This window comes from Mobula birostris, chromosome 3, assembly GCF_030028105.1.
Source record: "Mobula birostris isolate sMobBir1 chromosome 3, sMobBir1.hap1, whole genome shotgun sequence".
In the NCBI taxonomy this organism is placed as follows: domain Eukaryota; kingdom Metazoa; phylum Chordata; class Chondrichthyes; order Myliobatiformes; family Myliobatidae; genus Mobula; species Mobula birostris.
Window position 1 is genome coordinate 61,193,881 of NC_092372.1, and position 18,751 is coordinate 61,212,631.

At 41.2% G+C, this 18,751-nt stretch overlaps 1 protein-coding gene across 3 annotated transcripts in view; it reads left to right on the plus strand.

Moving 5' to 3' along the window:
* The window catches only part of usp46 (ubiquitin specific peptidase 46), an 83,520-nt gene that overhangs the window by 36,760 nt on the left and 28,009 nt on the right, over positions 1-18,751 (plus strand). For all 3 annotated transcript variants that reach the window (XR_011885350.1, XM_072252717.1, XM_072252716.1), the window contains 3 exons: positions 4,667-4,747; positions 7,420-7,633; positions 16,380-16,606. Coding sequence is in view for 2 of the 3 variants with exons in the window: in XM_072252717.1 (XP_072108818.1) it covers positions 4,667-4,747; positions 7,420-7,633; positions 16,380-16,606 (522 nt within the window). In the remaining variant the exon portion in view is untranslated. The remainder of the gene's footprint in view (positions 1-4,666; positions 4,748-7,419; positions 7,634-16,379; positions 16,607-18,751) is intronic.

The window sequence follows — 18,751 nt, forward strand, 5'->3', positions numbered from 1 at the left end:
ATACCCTTTAGTTATATAACATTGGAATACTATGGATTTTATGGATCCAGTGTAAACACTGAACACTAGGTTTGAAATAGCTAGCAAAGAGCAGTATAGTTCTATCCCAGTTAATACAAGTCTTTACATTTTGTTTGTCCATTTTCCTGAGTTTTACATTTTTTTTTCATTTAATATTTGGCAAACCATGTTGCCTTCAAGCTTTTAATTAATCCCGCATGCTCAGCTAATTTGGCTTCCTCCAGTGAATCATTATCTTCCATTCTTGTGCAATTTTATCTTAATTGCTGAATTTATTATGCAACCTATTTTTTTACAATCCTGGACAATCTTTTTAGATTAATTCGTCCCTTTATTCCACTTTAAACTTATTACACTAATTTATGCCTGAATCTTGCCAAGGGTGTTTGCATAGTGATTACATTACCAGGCTAATAGTCCATGTGCTAAAATATGTTAGAATGGTGCTCTATGTTCAAACATCTATCTTATCAATGATAGATTGCACAATGTCCAATTCTGTTCAAAATTGCCTTAGCAAATGTAGCAGCATAAACAACTAAGTGGCCACTTGTGCCACGAAGGAGCCAGGCAGTGACTATTTCTGAATGGTAGCTAGTGTTACAGTATGTGGTATGTACAAGGTGCACTGCAGTTACTAACCTAGGCTACTGAGACAGAATTCTTCAAGCCATCTGTCTCTACCATCATGGAGGAGAAGGACAGCAGGTAAAGCTGCCATCTCCAAGTTAGTGCTGCAATTCACAGCTATACCAGTTTACAATTATATTGACAGCTCTTTAGCTCCTGGAATTCCTTACTCAACAGCAATACAACAGTAACTTCATCAGAAATATTGCAGCTGTTCAAGAAGGCATTTAATCACCTTCTTGAGTAATTATGGAGTGAAATTAATTTTCATCTTGCCAGTGAGGTCCAGATCCAAAAGAAATGAACTGGGGTATTCTGAGTTTTGGAAATGGTATTACAGAAATGGAAACCTGTTTGGTCTTTATCAGGTTGTCAATGAACTGTATTAATATAGATGGAAAATCATTTGAGAGAATTTAACCTCCTATGCCACTGTCAGAAAGTGCCTACAGTAATTATTTTTATTTTTAATAAATTATTAGGTGCCTGTTAAATTGTGAACAGTTTTGTGTCCCATGTGTAAGAAAGGATATGTTAGCATTGGTGAGTATCCAGAAGCGGTTTACAAGAATAATCTTGAAGGAGATGTTTGTGTATGAGGAGTGTTTGGTTCAAGATCTGTACTTGCTGGAGTTTAGAAGAATGGGGGTGGGGGATCCCATTGAAACCTAATGAATATTGAGGGGCCCAGATAGAGTGGATGTGGAGAGGATATTTCGAATAGTGGAAGAATCTAGGTCCAGAGGGCACAACCTCAGAAGAAAAGGTCATCCAGAATAGAATTTCTTTTGCCTGAAGATGTTGAATCTATAGAATTCGTTGCCACAGATGGCTGTGAAGGCCAAGTCATTGGGTATATATGAAGCTGAGGTTGATAAGTTCTTGATCAATAAGGCCATCAAAAGTTTCAGGGAGAAGGCAAGAGAATGGGGGCTGAGAGGGAAAATTGAATGTGCAATGATTGAGTGCTAAAAGACAATAGCCCATGAGGTCTAATTCTGCTCCTATGTCTTACGGTCATGCATGCAATCTGAGAGTCCTACTCAATACTAAGTTTCGGGTCTCTAACCTGCTGTCCCCAGAATGAGAATATTCATTTCCACCACTGTAACATTGGTGATTTCTGCCTTGCCTTGCCCATATTGTTGCTGAAATGTTCATTGGCATCTTTCCTGCTAGAATAGATTTTGATTCTAACCCAAGTATTCTCCCTGGCCCTCCATGCACTAACATATAAAGAACCTGCCCTCACCTCTGAAGCTGCTTGCTCATTACGCTGATCTTTACTGACTAACACTGGTTCCCTGTTGCTGGATGTACGACTTCCAGATTTTCTATTCTTTATGCATAAACAACCAAATAACATAACAACTTTCCCTATACCATCATCTAAAGGCTCCCCAGTCTTGCACTCTTGCCTGCATCACTACTCAGCCAAATATGGTTCACAGTGTGTTTTTTGCTATGTTGTGCTATTAATGCCAGGATCTACAGCCATCTTGACCTGCACTGAACATCTTTTAAAATGTCATCATTTTGTACTTCTCACACTTCTCCCCCCCTTTCTCCTGCCGCCTGCTCCCATAAATCATATGTTGTCCTACGTAGTCATTGACTACTACAACAGCACAGAAACAGGCCCTTTACCCATCTAGTTTATGCTGACCTGGTCATCTGCCTAGTCCCATATCTGCACCTGGGCAATAGTCCTCTACAACCCTTTCATCCATGTACCTATCCAAACTTCTCTTTGGATTTTCTGTTGAAACCACATCTAGCACGTCCACTGGCAGCTTGTTCCACACGTGCACCACTTTCTAGGTGAAGGAGCTCCTCCTCTCTCCTCTCCCCCCCCCCCCCGAGTCCTATTAATTATTTCACCTTTCACCCTTAACCTGTGACCTCTAGTTTTAGGCTTACCCAACCTGAGGGGATAAAGCCTGCATGCATTCATCCTATCTATACCCCTCATAATTTTGTATACATCTATAAGATATCTCCTCATTCCCCTGGGCTGTAGGGGATAAAATTCTAACCTATTGAACCTTTCTCTGAAATCGGGTCCTCAAGTCTCAGCAACATCCTTGTACATTGTCTCTGAACTTTTTCATGATTACTAATGTCTTGGCCTCATCAAAGTCTTATACAAGTTCAACATAACATCCCAACTCTGTTATCTGTGCTCTGATTTATGAAGGTCAATGTGCCTAAAGCTCTCTGCATGACCCTATCTACCTGTGATGCCACTTTTAATGAATTATGTATTCCAAAGTCCCCTTGATATACCACAAACCACAGTGTCCTACTGTTTATTATGCAAGTCTTACCTGGTTTATCGTCCCAAAATGCAGCTCATTGTCTGCATTAAATTCCATCTGCCACTTTTCAGCCCATTTTCCTAGTTCAAGATCATGATGCTGCAATCTTTGATGGTCTTCCCGATCATCCACTATGCCCCCAATTTTGGTGTTATCTGCTGACTTGCTGATCCATGGTACCATGCATGCATTCATTGCCACTCTGCCTTCTCCTGCTAAGGTCCTATTGGCTACCTCATCTTGAATGTCAAATGACTGAACCTTCTGGATCAGGTTCCCATGCAAAACTTCGTTGAAGGCCTTGCTAAAGCCCATGTAGACAGGGTCCTCTGTCTTTCCTTCATCAACCTTCTGGATAACCTCCTTGGAAAAACTCCTAATATTGGTTACACATGGCCTATCTCAAATCAGGATCTGTCCATTCAGATACTTTAATATCCTATCTCTAGGAATACCTTCCAATGATGTACCCACTGCTGATGTCAGCCTCACCAGCCTATTAATTCCCAGCTTATTTTTAGACCCTTTCTTGAAAACAGAACAACGTTACTATCCTCCAGTCCTCTGGCAATTCGCCAGTGGCTAATGGCAATTTAATTATGTTTGCTAGGGCAATTTCTGCACTAGCCTCCCGCCAGCTCCAAGTGAGCACATTATCAGGCCTTGGGGATATATCCACCCTAATTCCTTTACACTTGCGTTCAGGAAAAGACATTAGACTATCTTGAATCTAATTTGCCTCAAGACAGTCAACATCTCCTCATGACCTCACTACATTTTTGCCTCAGTTTCTATAGTGTATGTGTCTGTCTCCTGATGCAAATAAATTCATTTATGATCTCCTCCATTTTCTTTTAGCTCTATGCATAGTTGACCACACTAATCTTCAAGAGGACCAATTTTTTTCCTTGCTACCCTTTTGCTCTTAATCTAGCTATAGAAGCCTTATGATTCTCTTTCATTTTGTCTGCCTGGACAATCTCATGTCATGTTTTAGCCCTTCTGATTTCTCTCATGTTCTCTTACATTTCTAATGTGCCTCATTTAGTCCTAACAGCCTATAGCTGATAAGCATCTTCCTTTTTCAAGGGCCCCAGTATCCCTTGATAACAGAGGTTCTCAATCTGTAATCTTGGATTTTACCCAAATAGAAACATACAGATTCTGTGCTCTTAATATTTTACTTTGGAAATCCTCCCACTTACCAGAAAACAGACTATCCTAATCCATGCCTGCAGATCCTTTCTGAGGTAATCAAAATCGTCCTTTTTCCACTTTAGAGTCTTGTCCCTTTTTCAAAATCTTCTGTTTGTTTTGCTCTCCTACTTAGAATGCTGGCCAGTGCAAAAAAAATAATGAGCATGACTCATTTAGTTGCAGCTGTGCTGTGTATATGAAGATTTTGTTACTAATTGTTAATGTGATTGAGTACTGGTGTATTCTACTAATTCAATTCTTTCCAGATAGCTTGCCTGTTTGAAGGTATAAATGCAATATCAGATGAGGTCATCCTTTTTGTGTTTTCATCCTATTACCAGAATTGTACCAAACATAGAATGAAGATGATCTCCATTTGTTTTCCCATTTTTCACACATTTATCATTGTGTACTGCTGGTTCAATTTGCGTAGCTTGCTCAATAATAACAGTTGTTTGCAACACCTCTGGCTCTATTCTCATCAATTTTTTTTCTTGCAGGGCACCAATGCCTCTGCTCTGGAGAAAGACATTGGCCCAGAGCAGTTCCCAATCAATGAACACTACTTTGGTTTGGTTAATGTAAGTCTGTTTCACTTTTTGAAGAAACTAATACATAGTGAATACTGTTTCAAAGAATGAACATTTGTTTCAAAATCATCAAGAAATCTTATATGAATAAGAATAATTTGTCCTTGGAGGAGACATTCTATTTCTAGCAAATTTGATCAAAAATGGCTTCTAATCCTTTATTAGGATTTTTATTTTGTCTGGCCTTCTCATGGCCTTGGTATTTCATACTGTACTAAGGGGAGTTTATTCTTCCATGGACCTTGTTCTGTACAGTTGCACACCATCTTAACCCATGTCCTGCTGTAGCTTCCACGTGCCAAGCTTTGTCCATGACTGTAGTTTCTCGCTGTCATGGCAATTGCCACACCAAACCGTGATGTATCCACTTAGGATGCTCTCTGTGGTACATTGATTAAAATTGGTGAGTGTCAAAGGAAAAATGCCAAATTTCTTTAACCTCCTGAGGAAGTAGAGGTGCTGATGAGCTTCCTTGTCCCTGACATGAAAGTGATTGGACTAGGACAGGTGATGTTCACTCTATGAACTGCAAGCTCTCAACCGTAGTACTGTTGAAGTAAACAGGAGCATTGCTCTGCCTTCTCCACCCCCCCCCCCCATCACTTCCTGAAGTCAATAACCAGCTGTTTTATTTTGCTAACATTGAAGGAAAGTTTGTTATCATGATACCACTTCAAAAGGCTCTCTATCTCCAACTATTCGTTATGTGAGGTATGGCTCACTATGTGATATCATCTGAAATCTTGTAGATGGAGTATGAGCAGAGCTTGGCTACAGGGAGAAGAGTAGACTGAGGTGAATTAAGTGTGTTTTTATTTCTTATAAAAATATGTAGGATCTGGGACTATTTCCAATGATTCTGTTCTTTGTAACTAAATTTCAGAATGAAATTTAAAATATAGGATTGAGGGCTAAGAAAATACCTTTCCGCCTATGGACTGTAGAGATAGTGAAGGAAGCATCCACAGTATCAATTTTTCAGGTTTGTTTGCTGAAGGAAAAGGAATAAGGAGACAATTTAGGGAGATGTAAGTTGGTTTAAAGACTTTCAAATTCAGTGGAACTTAACTATATGAACAATTTGTGGCTGAGGAATTAAATCTTACTACATATATTTTCAATTTTGGTGAGTGTCATTAAAAGTGCCCCAATCCATTGAGCTGATTGGACTGGATCTTTGGTTTGCTTACATTGTGCGAAGATTATTACGGCAGAGTTGCTTAAAGGCCTGTAAATAGATAGAAATGCCGATGCTGCAAATTTAAGATGTTAGAAATACTCGGTAGGTGAGGATGTATCTGTAGGAAGGGATTCTGAGTCAATATTCCAGGTTGAAGGCCCTTTATGAGAACTATGAATGGGACAAAAAAAGCTTAAATTTCAGGAAGGAGGGCATTCCTGATGAGGTAAAAATCAGTAATGTGGAGGTAAGCTGTCAACAAAGGTTATCTGGTCAATGAGTCAATGGGGCAGTCAGAAAATGAGAATGTAGACAAAAGACTGTGGAGCTGTGAAACACAGTGCAGGAAGACATGCCTGGCTATGTATGTCCCCCACTTACATAGATTAAAAAGGATCTTGAGGTGGGAGGAACAAGCTGAGCCAATATATTGCAGATGGATGACTGATACAGGCAGAGAAACTAAGTTACCTGAAGTTGTAGAATTCAATATTGACTCCAGAAGGAGTAGTACAATGGAGACGAGGCTAGAATTTGGAGCAAACAAGCACTCTGCTGAAGAAACCCTGTGGATTGACACTGACCCACTGTTAGCCTAATGTAACATTTGACAACTAATTTCCTCCTGCTCAACCTCCTGATTTCCTCCAGCAGATTGTTCATTACTCCAGATTCCATTATCTGCAGTTCTCTTGTCACCACTGAGTCCTGAAGGCTTAGTTTCACTCTCACCAACCACCACCCCCCCAATCCTTATTATCCCCTTGGAAGTGCCAGGCACGTCTCCCTTTTCTGCATTTCACATTGTCTATATCCTTCAGTGTTTCTTGGCTGAAGCTAAACTCCCTAGTTCACATAAACCAGAAACATAATACTTAACTGAAATATTGACCAATAATATTCGTGTAAAGGTTGGATCTGTTGGACAGCTATATTATTCCAACTTGGGTCTTGCCTGAATATAGTCAAGAATTTCAAGATCATTTTCCATTTACACTCTGTAAATTTGCTGTATAAGTATAAAATATCAGTGAGGTAATAAAATATAATAAAAATTGTTAAGTGTTCTTTAAAATATAGAGGTGTTTCCTGCAAAAGGTAGGTAATCTTTAACTGTGATTCAAATCATAATATACAGTATCTTAGAATAAGAGCTTGTTATTTGTGGGTTGCATCCTCTAACTTAAAATATGGTTTAAAAAGGCTGCAGTAAATGGAACTATTTTAAAAAAAAATCTTTATCAAGCATTTCTAGTTCTTTACCATGAGTTACTTCTAAGACTGACCTTTAGTCAATTGGACAGAGTATCTTTTGCTTTGAAAGTTTTATACAGTACACTATGATATAAAGAGTGACAGTTAAAAACTTTGACTCTTGAAAACCTTTTTCTCTATGGTTGTGTAAAGTATAAAATCAGGAACTATTAGATGAAAAACTGTATTAATGTATGATATAAATGCAGCTTGTCTTTTGGTGTTATAGTTTGGGAACACCTGCTATTGTAACTCTGTGCTGCAAGCGCTGTACTTCTGCCGACCATTTCGAGAGAATGTACTTGCATACAAGGCACAGCAGAAAAAGAAAGAAAATCTCCTGACGTGTCTAGCTGACCTCTTCCATTCCATTGCCACCCAGAAGAAAAAGGTCGGTGTGATTCCTCCCAAGAAATTTATTTCCAGGTTACGCAAAGAGAATGGTAAGTATTGCAATGAGAAAAATTACATGCGTTCTGTGAATGTTTAGTTGTAACACATTTTAACAAGTATGTACCTAAATCAGTTCGCTGTTTGCATGCGACAGCAGCCACACCCTGGGCAACAGCTTCAACAAGCCAGCTAAACCAGGTGAGGCTAGCTGATGGGTCTCAAACCCTCGGTGAGTTAGGGACTTGTCTATCCCAGCATGTGAAGACAGACTCCAGCGGATTGAGCGGACGAGACCAATAGTAGGTCCAACGGTCAAGAAAGTGGTCTCTGCAAGCGTCGTGGAAAGCGTAGAGCAAGACAAGACACAGAAGATGTCCTGGTCATCCACTGTGCCTAATCCTATCTCCAGCCGTCTCGACTCTGTCTTGCCACTGGATCCTGATAGGAATTGGGAAGAGAGAGTGAGGCTGACGCTGCGCAACTCTCCCTCACTTAAATCCAAATCAAGCGCTAGTCTCGACACCATCATCATCATCACCTTCAACCTTTGAAGTCCTGTGGCGATGGGCGAGCGACGAAGCAGCACGTGTGGATACACTGGGAGCTGTAGTCACAGACCTACACACAGGCAGCTCAGGTCTAATGGTCACTTTTCGCTGACCGAAGCGGCAGTGAAACTCGGTGTCTACCTGGGCGACTGAGCAGCCCTCTTTAGGAACGCGCTGCTCACCTCCGTAATATGAGGAAGGGGCTAGAAAAGGTGTCCTAAACATTGCCTGCTTCATTACACCCTGGCCAGTTTACCGCAGCTGGCGGGGATCCCATCTTGGCGGCCGAACAAACACGACAAAACGCAAGGTGACACCGTTCACCATTGGCACTTAGAATGTGTGCATGCTATTGGACAACCCTACAGCAAACAGACCAGACAGGAGAACAGCCTTAGTTGACAGAGAGCTTACAAGATACAACATTGACATTGCAGCCCTGTGTGAGACTCGGCTTGCCAACAAAGGTCAGCTGACTGAAACTAGAGGTGGATACACGTTTCTCTGGATTGGTCGCAGTAGCGATGAGCGTCGTGATGCTGGAGTTGGATTCGCCGTCAGGAGTCACCTTGTTCGAAAACTTGCCAGTCTCCCCAAGGGTGTGAACGACCGGCTCATAACACTACAGCTTCCGTTACGGAACAGAAGTCAAGCCACCCTGATCAGCGCCTATGCCCTCACAATGACCAACCCAGACGTGACAAAAGACAGGTTCTATGAAGAACTAGACGCCCTACTATCAGCAGTGAGCAGCACCGACAAGCTGATCTTGCTCAGCGACTTCAATGCAAGAGTAGGGCGCGACTCTGCAGCCTGGCAGGGAGTTGCTGGGACGCACGGAGTGGGCAAATGTAACAGTAATGGTCTACTCTTACTGAAAACCTGTGCAGCATACGACCTACTCATCACCAACACAACTTTCCACCTGCCTACCCGTAACAAGACCTCCTGGATGCACCCCCGCTCTAAGCATTGGCATCTTATCAACTATGTCATTGTCAGGAGAAAAGACAGGCAGGATGTCAGAGTGACCAAGGCCATGTGTGGCACTGATGGCTGGACAGATCACAGGCTCATTGCCTCCAAAATGAAGCTCCGCATCAGACCCAAGAAGTGACCACAAGGAAGCAAGGCTATGAAAAGAACCAATGTGGCCAGGCTGAAGAACTCCAGCATAGCTTCAGCACTGGCTGAAGATTTAGAAACCAAGCTTGCTGACCTACACCTTGCAGGCAGTGCTGTGGACAACTGGGATCACTTCATGGATGCTGTCCATTCATCTGCACTGAAGATGCTGGGGCTGTCTACCCACAAGCAGCATGACTGGTTCATGAGAATGATGAGTAGATACAGGCTCTACTTGTTGAAAAGCACTGCCTTCATCGTGCCCATCAGACTGACCCATCATCAGCTGCCAAGAAAAACGCCTTTACCAGTGCTCGCAGGACAGTCCAGAATAAACTGCGTAAAATGCGAGATGCCTGGCTGAGTACCAAGCCAGATGAAATACAGGGGTATGCTGACAGAAATGACTTGAAACGATTCTATGAAGCTCTCAACACTCTCTATGGACCTCTTGGGAGTTCTCCCCTCCTGAGTACTGATGGTACAATTCTCATTACAGAGAAGGCTCAGATCCTGCAGAGATGGGCTGAACACTTTGAAGCCGTCCTCCACTGACAATGAGGTGATAGACAAGGTTCCCCAGGTCGACATCAGCAGCGCCATGCATGATCCACTGGTAGTAGCTGAAGTCCCGGAAGCTGTCAGCCAGCTATCCGGTGGCAAAGCCCCAGGGGCAGATGCCATACCTGCAGAAATCTACAAAGCCGGTGGTCCTGTACTTATAGAGAAGCTCATGGAGTTGTTCCAGTCTTTTTGGAAGCAAGGATCCATTCCTCAGGAACTTAAAGATGCATCCATTGTACACCTCTACAAGAGGAAGGGCGATCAACAAGTATGCGACAACCACCGAGGAATCTCGCTGCTCTCCATTGCAGGAAAAACCCTTGCAAGATTCCTGATAAATCGTCTGGTCATTCATCTGGAGCTGGGCCTGCTGCCAGAGTCACAGTGTGGCTTTCGCAAAGGTCATGGGACTATTGACATGATTTTTGCCGGGCACTAACTTCAGGAGAAGTGTCAGGAGCAGAATCACGAACTCTACACAACTTTTGTTGACCTCACGAAAGCCTTCGACGCTGTCTGCCGACAAGGCCTGTGGAGGATCATGTCAAAGTTCGGCTGCCCCGCCAAATTCATTCAGATGGTACGCCAGTTCCATGATGGCACGATGGCCAGAGTGCTGGATGGCGGAGAATCCTCTGAGTGTTCCCAGTCACCAATGGTGTCAAACAGGGCTGTTCGCTCGCACCCACACTGTTCAGCATGATGTTTACTGCTGTGCTGAATGATGCCTTCCAGGACAGTGATGCTGGAATCAGCCTCAAGTACAGAGTGGATGGGAAGCTCTTCAACCTGAGGAGACTTCAAGCTATTAGCAAAGTGAAGGAGACTGTTCTGAGAGACTTCCTCTTTGCCGATGACTGCGCCCTGTATGCTAGCTCAGAGCCAGAGATGCAAGTCAATATGGACAAATTCTCCACGGCGTGTGACAACTTTGGACTCACCATCAACATCAAAAAGACCGAAGTCACGCACCAGCCTGCTCCTCATGCACAGTGCACAGAACCGAAAATCACAATCAAAGGACAGAAACTACAGGCAGTGCACCAGTTTACTTACCTTAACAGTACCCTGTCCTGAGCAGTGACTATTGATACGGAAGTTAACTGCAGAATAGCGAAGGCTGAAGGCTGAGGTATGGGAACGCTGAGGAATCAGTCCAGCAACAAAACTGAAGGTCTACAGAGCCCTGGTACTCACTACCCTCCTGTATGCCTGTGAAATGTAGACTGTATATCGAAGGCATGCAAGACAGCTCAACCAATTCTACATGACTTGTCTTCGCAGAATATTAGGCATCAGATGGCAAGACAAAGTACCAGACACTGAAGATCTCTCTAGAGCAAGTCTACCATCAGTCCACACACTGCTGATGAGAGCACAGAGCCGGTGGGCAGGTCATGTCATCCACATGCCAGACGAGCGCATACCCACGCAGCTCCTTTTTGGGGAACTCTCTGCTGGAAGACGCTCGCAATGAGGGCAGAAGAAACATTACAAAGACACACTAAAGGCCTCCCTGAAGTCATTTGACTGGACCTCCTGGGAAACGCTGGCACAAAACCGCCCTATCTGGCATGGCCTCATCCACAAGGGCTGTCAAGCTTACGAAGCAAGGCACATTGCTGAAGCACAACATAAGCACGAGCTGCACAAGTCCAGAGCCACCAGCGCACCAACTGCAGTGCCTACACATGTCTGCCCAACATGTGCCAGGACATTCCGTGCCCGAATTGGCCTGACCAGTCATCTTCGGACACACCGCATCCAGTCTCAAAGTGACTAATGATGTCAAGGCCTTCATCGACGACGATGGACAAATCAGAACCTAAATCAGTAGATCATTCACAGAACTGAAGAATCATAGAATGATTACTACCCAGAAGGAGGTAATTTGCCCCATTCTATCCATGTTGACTCCTTGCAGAACAGTTCAGTAGTTCCCAATTTAAAAATAGGAGACAACATGCAATATTACTGCTGGACAAGATTAAGGAAAATCCTGAAGCATTTTGTAAGTATTTTGGGGCAAGAGGGTAACCAGTTAAAAAGATGAGGCTAAAAAAGCAGTCTGTGTTTGGACCCAGAGGTTGTGCAGAGGAACTAATACTTCTCTGATTTTACTAAGGAGTTTACTAAGACATTGTAGTTGGAGAAGTTAGGGAGAAGGACATGAAATGCTAGCACATTTACCTTAATAAAGGTGGTATTAGAGGGCTTAGAAGATTTGAGTTGTTAAATCTCTGTCCATAGGTGAAGTGCCAAATGATTGAAGGGCAGCAAAATCAGTATCTTTATTCAATGTGGGTTGCAGGGATGTGTTGTGAGTCTAATAGCAGTGGTATGAAAGTTGGAAAAGAAAATCCGGGGTCAGGATTAATCTACACATGGAAAAGCAGAGAATAATCAAAAGTAGTCAGCACGGCTTTCTTAGAAGGAAATTATGTTTGACAATTTGATTGAGTTTTTTAAAGAAATAGTATTGAGGACTGTGTAATTAATGTTGTTTACATGGTCCTAATGAGAAACTTGATCAAATGGTCAGGGTCCTGGACAATTCAGCAAATTGGCTTGGTAAATACTAAAGGGTGTTGATCAAGGGTTGTGCTTGTGATTAGAAGCCTGTGACCAGTGGTGGACCACAGGGATTGATTCTGGGATCCTTATTGTTTGTCATATGTTAATGTTTTGGATGTGAAAGCAGAAGATGTCACTGGTAAGTCTTTAGATGACATGAGAATTGGTGGTGTTGACAGTGGAGTGGATGATGATGTTGATAAGATTGGCAGATGGAATTCAAACCAGGTAAGTGTGAGGTTCTGCACTTTAGAAGAACTAATAGGGCTTACATGAATCTTGAGAGTGAGAAAAGTGAGGATCTTGGTGTAGAAGTCCAAAAATCTGCAAAAATGCACTATTGCTAGAAAAGGTGGTGAAAAAGATGTAGGTGATATTCTCTTCCTTTAGCTAGAATATAAGGCAGGGAGGCACAACTTTATAAAACACTGTTTAGGTCACAACAGAACTGTGTGCACTTACAGTATGGTTACCATACCATAGAAAGCACTGTAAGTATATCAGAGGAGATTTATCAGGATACTGACTAGGATGGAGTCTTTCAAATTTCAAAGTAAATCTCTTATCCACATGCATATGCTGCCAGGATAATCAAGGACACGACCCACCCAGCCAACACACTTTTCGTCCCTCTTCCCTCTGGGAGAAGGCTCAGGACCTTGAAGACTTGTACAGCCAGATTTGGGGACAGCTTCTTTCCAACTGTGATAAGACTGCTGAACGGATCCTGACCCGGATCTGGGCTGTACCCTCCAAATATCCGGACCTGCCTTTCGTTTTTTTTTTTTTTGCACTACCTTACTTTCCCTTTTCTATTTTCTATTTATGATTTATAATTTAAATTTTTAATAGTTACTGTTGATTTGTGCTCCAGGGAGCACAAAGCACAGAATCAAATATCGCTGTGATGATTGTATGCTCTAGTATCAATTGTGTGGCGACAATAAAGTAAATATACAGTATATGTCACCATACACTACCCTGAGATTCATTCTCTTGTGAGAATTCACAGTAAATACAAAGAAACACAATAGAATCAGTGGAAGACCACACACAAGATGGACAAACAAACAATGTGCAAAAGACAAACTGTGTATATACAAAAAGAAAAAAAAGTACTAATATGGAGAACATGAGATGATGAGTCTTTGAAAGTGAGTCTATAGATTGTGTGAACAGTTCAGTGACGGGGCAAGTGAAGTTGAGTGAAGTTATCCCCTCTGGTTGAGGGATAATAAATGTTCATATTCTTTGTGGTGTGGGTCCTGAAGCTCCCGTACCACTTTCCTGATGGCAGCATTGAGAATAGGGCATGTCCTGGATGGTGGGGGTCCTTGATGATCTATGTTGCTTTCCTGCGACAGTGCTGCAGTAGACGTGCTCAGTGGTGGGAAGGGCTTTACCTGTGATGGACTGGGCTTTTTCCACTACATTTTGTAGGCTTTTCCGTTCAAGGGCATTGGTGCTTTCATACCAGTCTGTGATGCGACTAGTCAATATATTCTCCACTACAGATCTATAGAAATTTGTCAAAGTTTTGGATGACTTGCTGAGTATGTAGACATTTATAAGAAAGTAGAGGGGCTGCTGTGCTTTCTTTGTAATGGCATTTACATGCAGGACCCAAAGCAGATCCTCTGAAGTAATAACCTCAGGCAAGAGTTGATATGTTTCATCTCTCTCAACCTTTCAAAGCTCTTCATCACAGTGGATGTACGTGCTACTGGATGATAGTGATTGAGGCAGGTTACCACATTCTTCTTAGACACAGGTATGATTGAAGCCTGTTTGAGGCAGATGGGTGGGTAACTTAGGCTACCAAAGCAAGAGGTTAAAGATACCAATGAACACTCCAGCCAGTTGAGCAGTCCAAGTCTTTAGTACTTGGCTAGATGCTTTGTGTGGATTCGCACCCATGAAGGATGCTCTCACATCTAACTTAGACTGAAATCATAGGGGCTGTGGGGTTTCTAAATGTAACCCAATGTTTTATCAGTCGAAGTGAGCATAAAAGGCATTGGGCTCATGTGGGAACAAAACCTTGTTGTCACCTATGTTGTTTGGCTTCACTTTGTAGGAGTTGATAGCATTATAGCCCTGCTACAGCTATTGAGCATCCTTCAGTGATTCAAGTTTGGTCTGGATTGCCACTTCTCATGTGAGATGGCTTTCCGAAAGTTATACCTGGACCTCTTGTATTTTACTTGGTAACTATGCAGCAAGACTAGATAGGGTGGGTTTGTTTTCCTTAAAGGAACTTGAAGGGTTACTTAAGATGTATTTAAAATTAGGAACGGCTTTGATTGGGGAGACAATGGAAAACTTTTCTCCTGGGGAAGGGTTTAAAACTAGAGGACTTATGTTCCAGATGTGATTTGAGGAAGAATCCTTTTTTAACTCCAAGGGAATTTGGAATGTGAAGCACTGCTAAGAGGATGTTGGAGTCAGAAACTCCCACAATATTTTAGAAATATATAACCACATCATTCAAGGCCACAGACAAAAAGCTGATAAATGGAATTAGTAAAGATGAGCATTTGATGGTCAGCATTGAGAGTTTATTTCTGTGCTGTATGATTTGATGTATGGTCCCCTGCCCCCTTTTTGCAAGCTCAGAAATTCCAAGTAGTTGCCCTAGTTATTGATCTTCAATTTTCTAATTGGGACACCACAGTCAGTATGCATCTGTGATGACCATCTTCTTGCTGACAATCAGCATGAGTGCTCCTCATGATTTGTGCTTAGCCACTGCTCAACTGTCCACTCATGACTCTCTGGCTAAGCACAGCCCAAACAACATCTACAGATTTGCAATTGAGACCACTGTTTTTGGTTAAAATCTCAAATAGTTACAAGGAAGCACATAGGAGTGAGATCAATCAATTGGTTGCGTGTTATTGCAACAATAATCCTGCACTTAATGTCAGCAAGACCAAGGAATTGATAGTGGATTTTGAGAAGGGAAGGTTATGAGAATACACACCAAAGCTCACAGAGGGGCCAGTGGTGGAAAGCATGAGCAGATTTAAGTTTCTGCGTGTTAACATTTCAGAGGATCAGGCCTGGACCCAACACATTGATACAGTCACAAAGAAGGCATGCCAGTGGCTCCACTGCATTAGGATTTTGAGAAGATTTGGTATGTCACCAATCAATCTTGCAAGTTTCTGTAGATCTAGATAGAGAGAATTCTGACTGTTTGCATGTGGCTTGGTGTGGTGTGTCCAATGCAGAGGATTGTAAGTGGCTGTGGAGGTTTGTTGATTCAGCCAGCTCTGTCATGAGCACAACTCTTCCCACCATCGAGGACATGTTCAAGAGATGCTGTCTTACAAAAGTGGCATCTCTCACGAAAGGCCCTCACCATATGGAACATGACCTCTTCTTTACCAAGGTACAGGAGCCTGAAGACCTACATTCAATGATTTAGAAACAGCGTCTTCTCCTCAGCCATCAGATTTCTGAATGGTCCGTGAAACCTACCTCATTATTCCTTTTTGACTATTTATTTATTGTAATTGACAATAATTTAATGTCTTTCCAATGTTCTGCCACAAAACAACAAATTTCATGTCATATAAGATGATGTGATTCTGAATGGTTAAGTGACAGCTTGATTGAGTAATAAACATGGTTTTGGGGTATTATTTTTTTTACCTCTTCTATGGATAAGTTCAGTACCATAAGGTATAACCACACAATGCAGTATTACTCAATTTGCTCATCTATACCTTCAATTTACCTATTCATACTTTCATAATGGCAGAAAGTGAGTGCTTACACACTGGCTGAAAAAAGTCACTGTCATTTTTATGGGATCTCTATCAATAATACTCATGATAAAATGTCTTCCCCAAAACTTTGTTTTGGAGATGCTCATAGCGGAACTTGTAGCACAGCACCACAAGCACGCTATGGAGCTAATCCTGCATGATCTGATAAAGGTCTGCAATTGTGAAATAATTATTTTTCTTTTTAACTGTAGATTTGTTTGATAACTACATGCAACAAGATGCACACGAGTTTCTGAACTACCTGCTGAATACCATCGCTGACATCTTGCAGGAAGAGAAGAAGCAGGAGAAACAGAATGGAAAATTGAAGAATGGAAATGCAAATGAAATTGAAGAGAACAAACTTGAACCCACATGGGTACATGAAATTTTTCAGGGAACACTCACGAATGAGACCAGATGTCTGAACTGTGAAACAGTAAGTAAAGACACAGAAAATTTGCACTTTAATTTTACTATTGAAAAACATGCTTGCTAATTCTTAAAACTAATTTTCAAATGTGGATAAGATTCTTGGTTTCACTTTAAACTAGTGGATTATCCAATTCCTCTGCTGTATGTCCTCCAGTTATTAGATTTTACCTCTTGAATGAGAAATTCCTGTATCTTTTTCACGAGCAGTATAATTGAGATTATGAATTCAACTGAAATGGTCAGCCTTTTGAATATAGATTATCTGAATTTGGCTGAATTGTAAAATTTTATTTTGATTTAATAATTAAAAGAAATTATATAGAAGAAAATGTAACTTTATTTTGAATTATTCAAGTCCTACTTTGTCTGTAGCTTGTTTGATTTAAAACATGCATTGTTTGTTGTAGAAGTATCAGTAAAAGTGATTGGCTCGTCAGCTTCCAAAGAAGGTCTCTTAAGTGGCTTTCCACTGTGAAATGGCAGTCTGTAATCATTGCTCTTGCTAAATTAGTTCAGTTCTGTATCTATACTTTGTTTTTTCTTCACATTCTATAAAAATGTTTTTTATTCTGTATCTCAGTTCTTTTGGTTGTGATTTGTGAATCCTGTAAGGTTAATTTTCATGGCCTATACTGCTGTAAGGTATCCTGTATTCTCCCAGTGTTCAAAACAACCTTTTTAAATACATGCAAACAAACTAAACCTTGTTACATAGCGCCTGAGACAAGTCAGCAATTTATGCAAAATGTAAGTCAAATAGTCATGAGACTGCATGCAAAAATGTAAATTAACTTATTTTATTGATAAGAAATGGATTTCAAAAGCAAAGCCATTATTTATCAACCACTTCTAATTGTCCTTCAGCAAGTGATATTGAGTCATCTTGTTGCAGTGTTTGTAGATATGAAGATACTTTTGGATAGGGAATTCTAAGATTTAGATTTCAAAGCAGTAAAGGAACAATGAAGTTACAATTCTGACTCAGAGATACACAGAAGTGATCTTAGAATTGGTGATATTCCCTATGTCTTCTGGTTTTCTTTGGGTAGTTGTGCAGTTAAGTTTGGGAGATGTTGAAAGAAACCTTGGTCAGTGCTACTGTGTATCATGCGGCTAGTAGACACTGTAGCCAGTGAAGGTTTGTGATGTGAATAAATTTTTAAAGTGATGGATGTGATGTTTCCAGTTTGAGTGATAATACCAAAAATTTGCAACTTGATCCACAGTGTTGTAATGATCATTAGTGTCATTATTGTGTGTGCTTTTTGATCATTTTACCAAGGAAGGGTATGGAAGTTGATGCCCAAACCATCCACTAAGTTTCTTTCTGAGAGAAGACCATAATCTAACAAAGAACAGCTTCAGAAAACTCATCAGTAAATGCTGCAAAGCCATTATCCTTAGCAAGTGTAGAACGAGAAGTCAAGCTTGAGGCAGTGGATCAGACATTTAGGATTGAGATAAGGTGTCATTTCTTCTTTGAAACCTTCAAATTTGCAACTCCAGACGGGCTCTGGATTCTCAATAATTGTGATTGCTTGCTTTTGTTTAGGGCTGCAGGTTGGCATTTATGGATGGGCAATAAGGTGTCCTTGTCAGCAATGCCCAGATCCAAAACGTGAACACTTTTCTTAAAACAAAAAGATTACAGATTTTTTTTGACCCCGAAAAATCTAGGAACATGGGTGTTGTGGTGGTGGATTAGGGGTTATTGGAGAGAAATCAAATTGAAGTTGAACAGCCATGTCTGTTTACTGGTACAGCAGGCACAAGCAGTCATAATAACCTACTACCCTTAACCTCAGTAACTGAGAATTGTTCATCTGGATGTCAGTTCCTTTTTCTGAATTTACTTTTTAGAATCTGATATTGCTACTTTTTAAATTTTGCTTTTGAGCTTTTTTTAACCTTCTTGTTTCACTTTAGAATTTTGGTAACCATATTGAAATTATTACTTGTGGATGTTGGCTATTCTGTAGATGAAATAGTCTCTTTCTTATTTTTGGTATTAGAACCTTTCAGGATCTTGAATGCTTCATTTAGATGTCTCTTAGACCATCCACTCTAAGGAGAATAATTCCAAGTTCTCCAATTTGTGCATGTAACGAAAATTGCTCATCCTGTGTATGATTCTATTAAGTATTTTCTA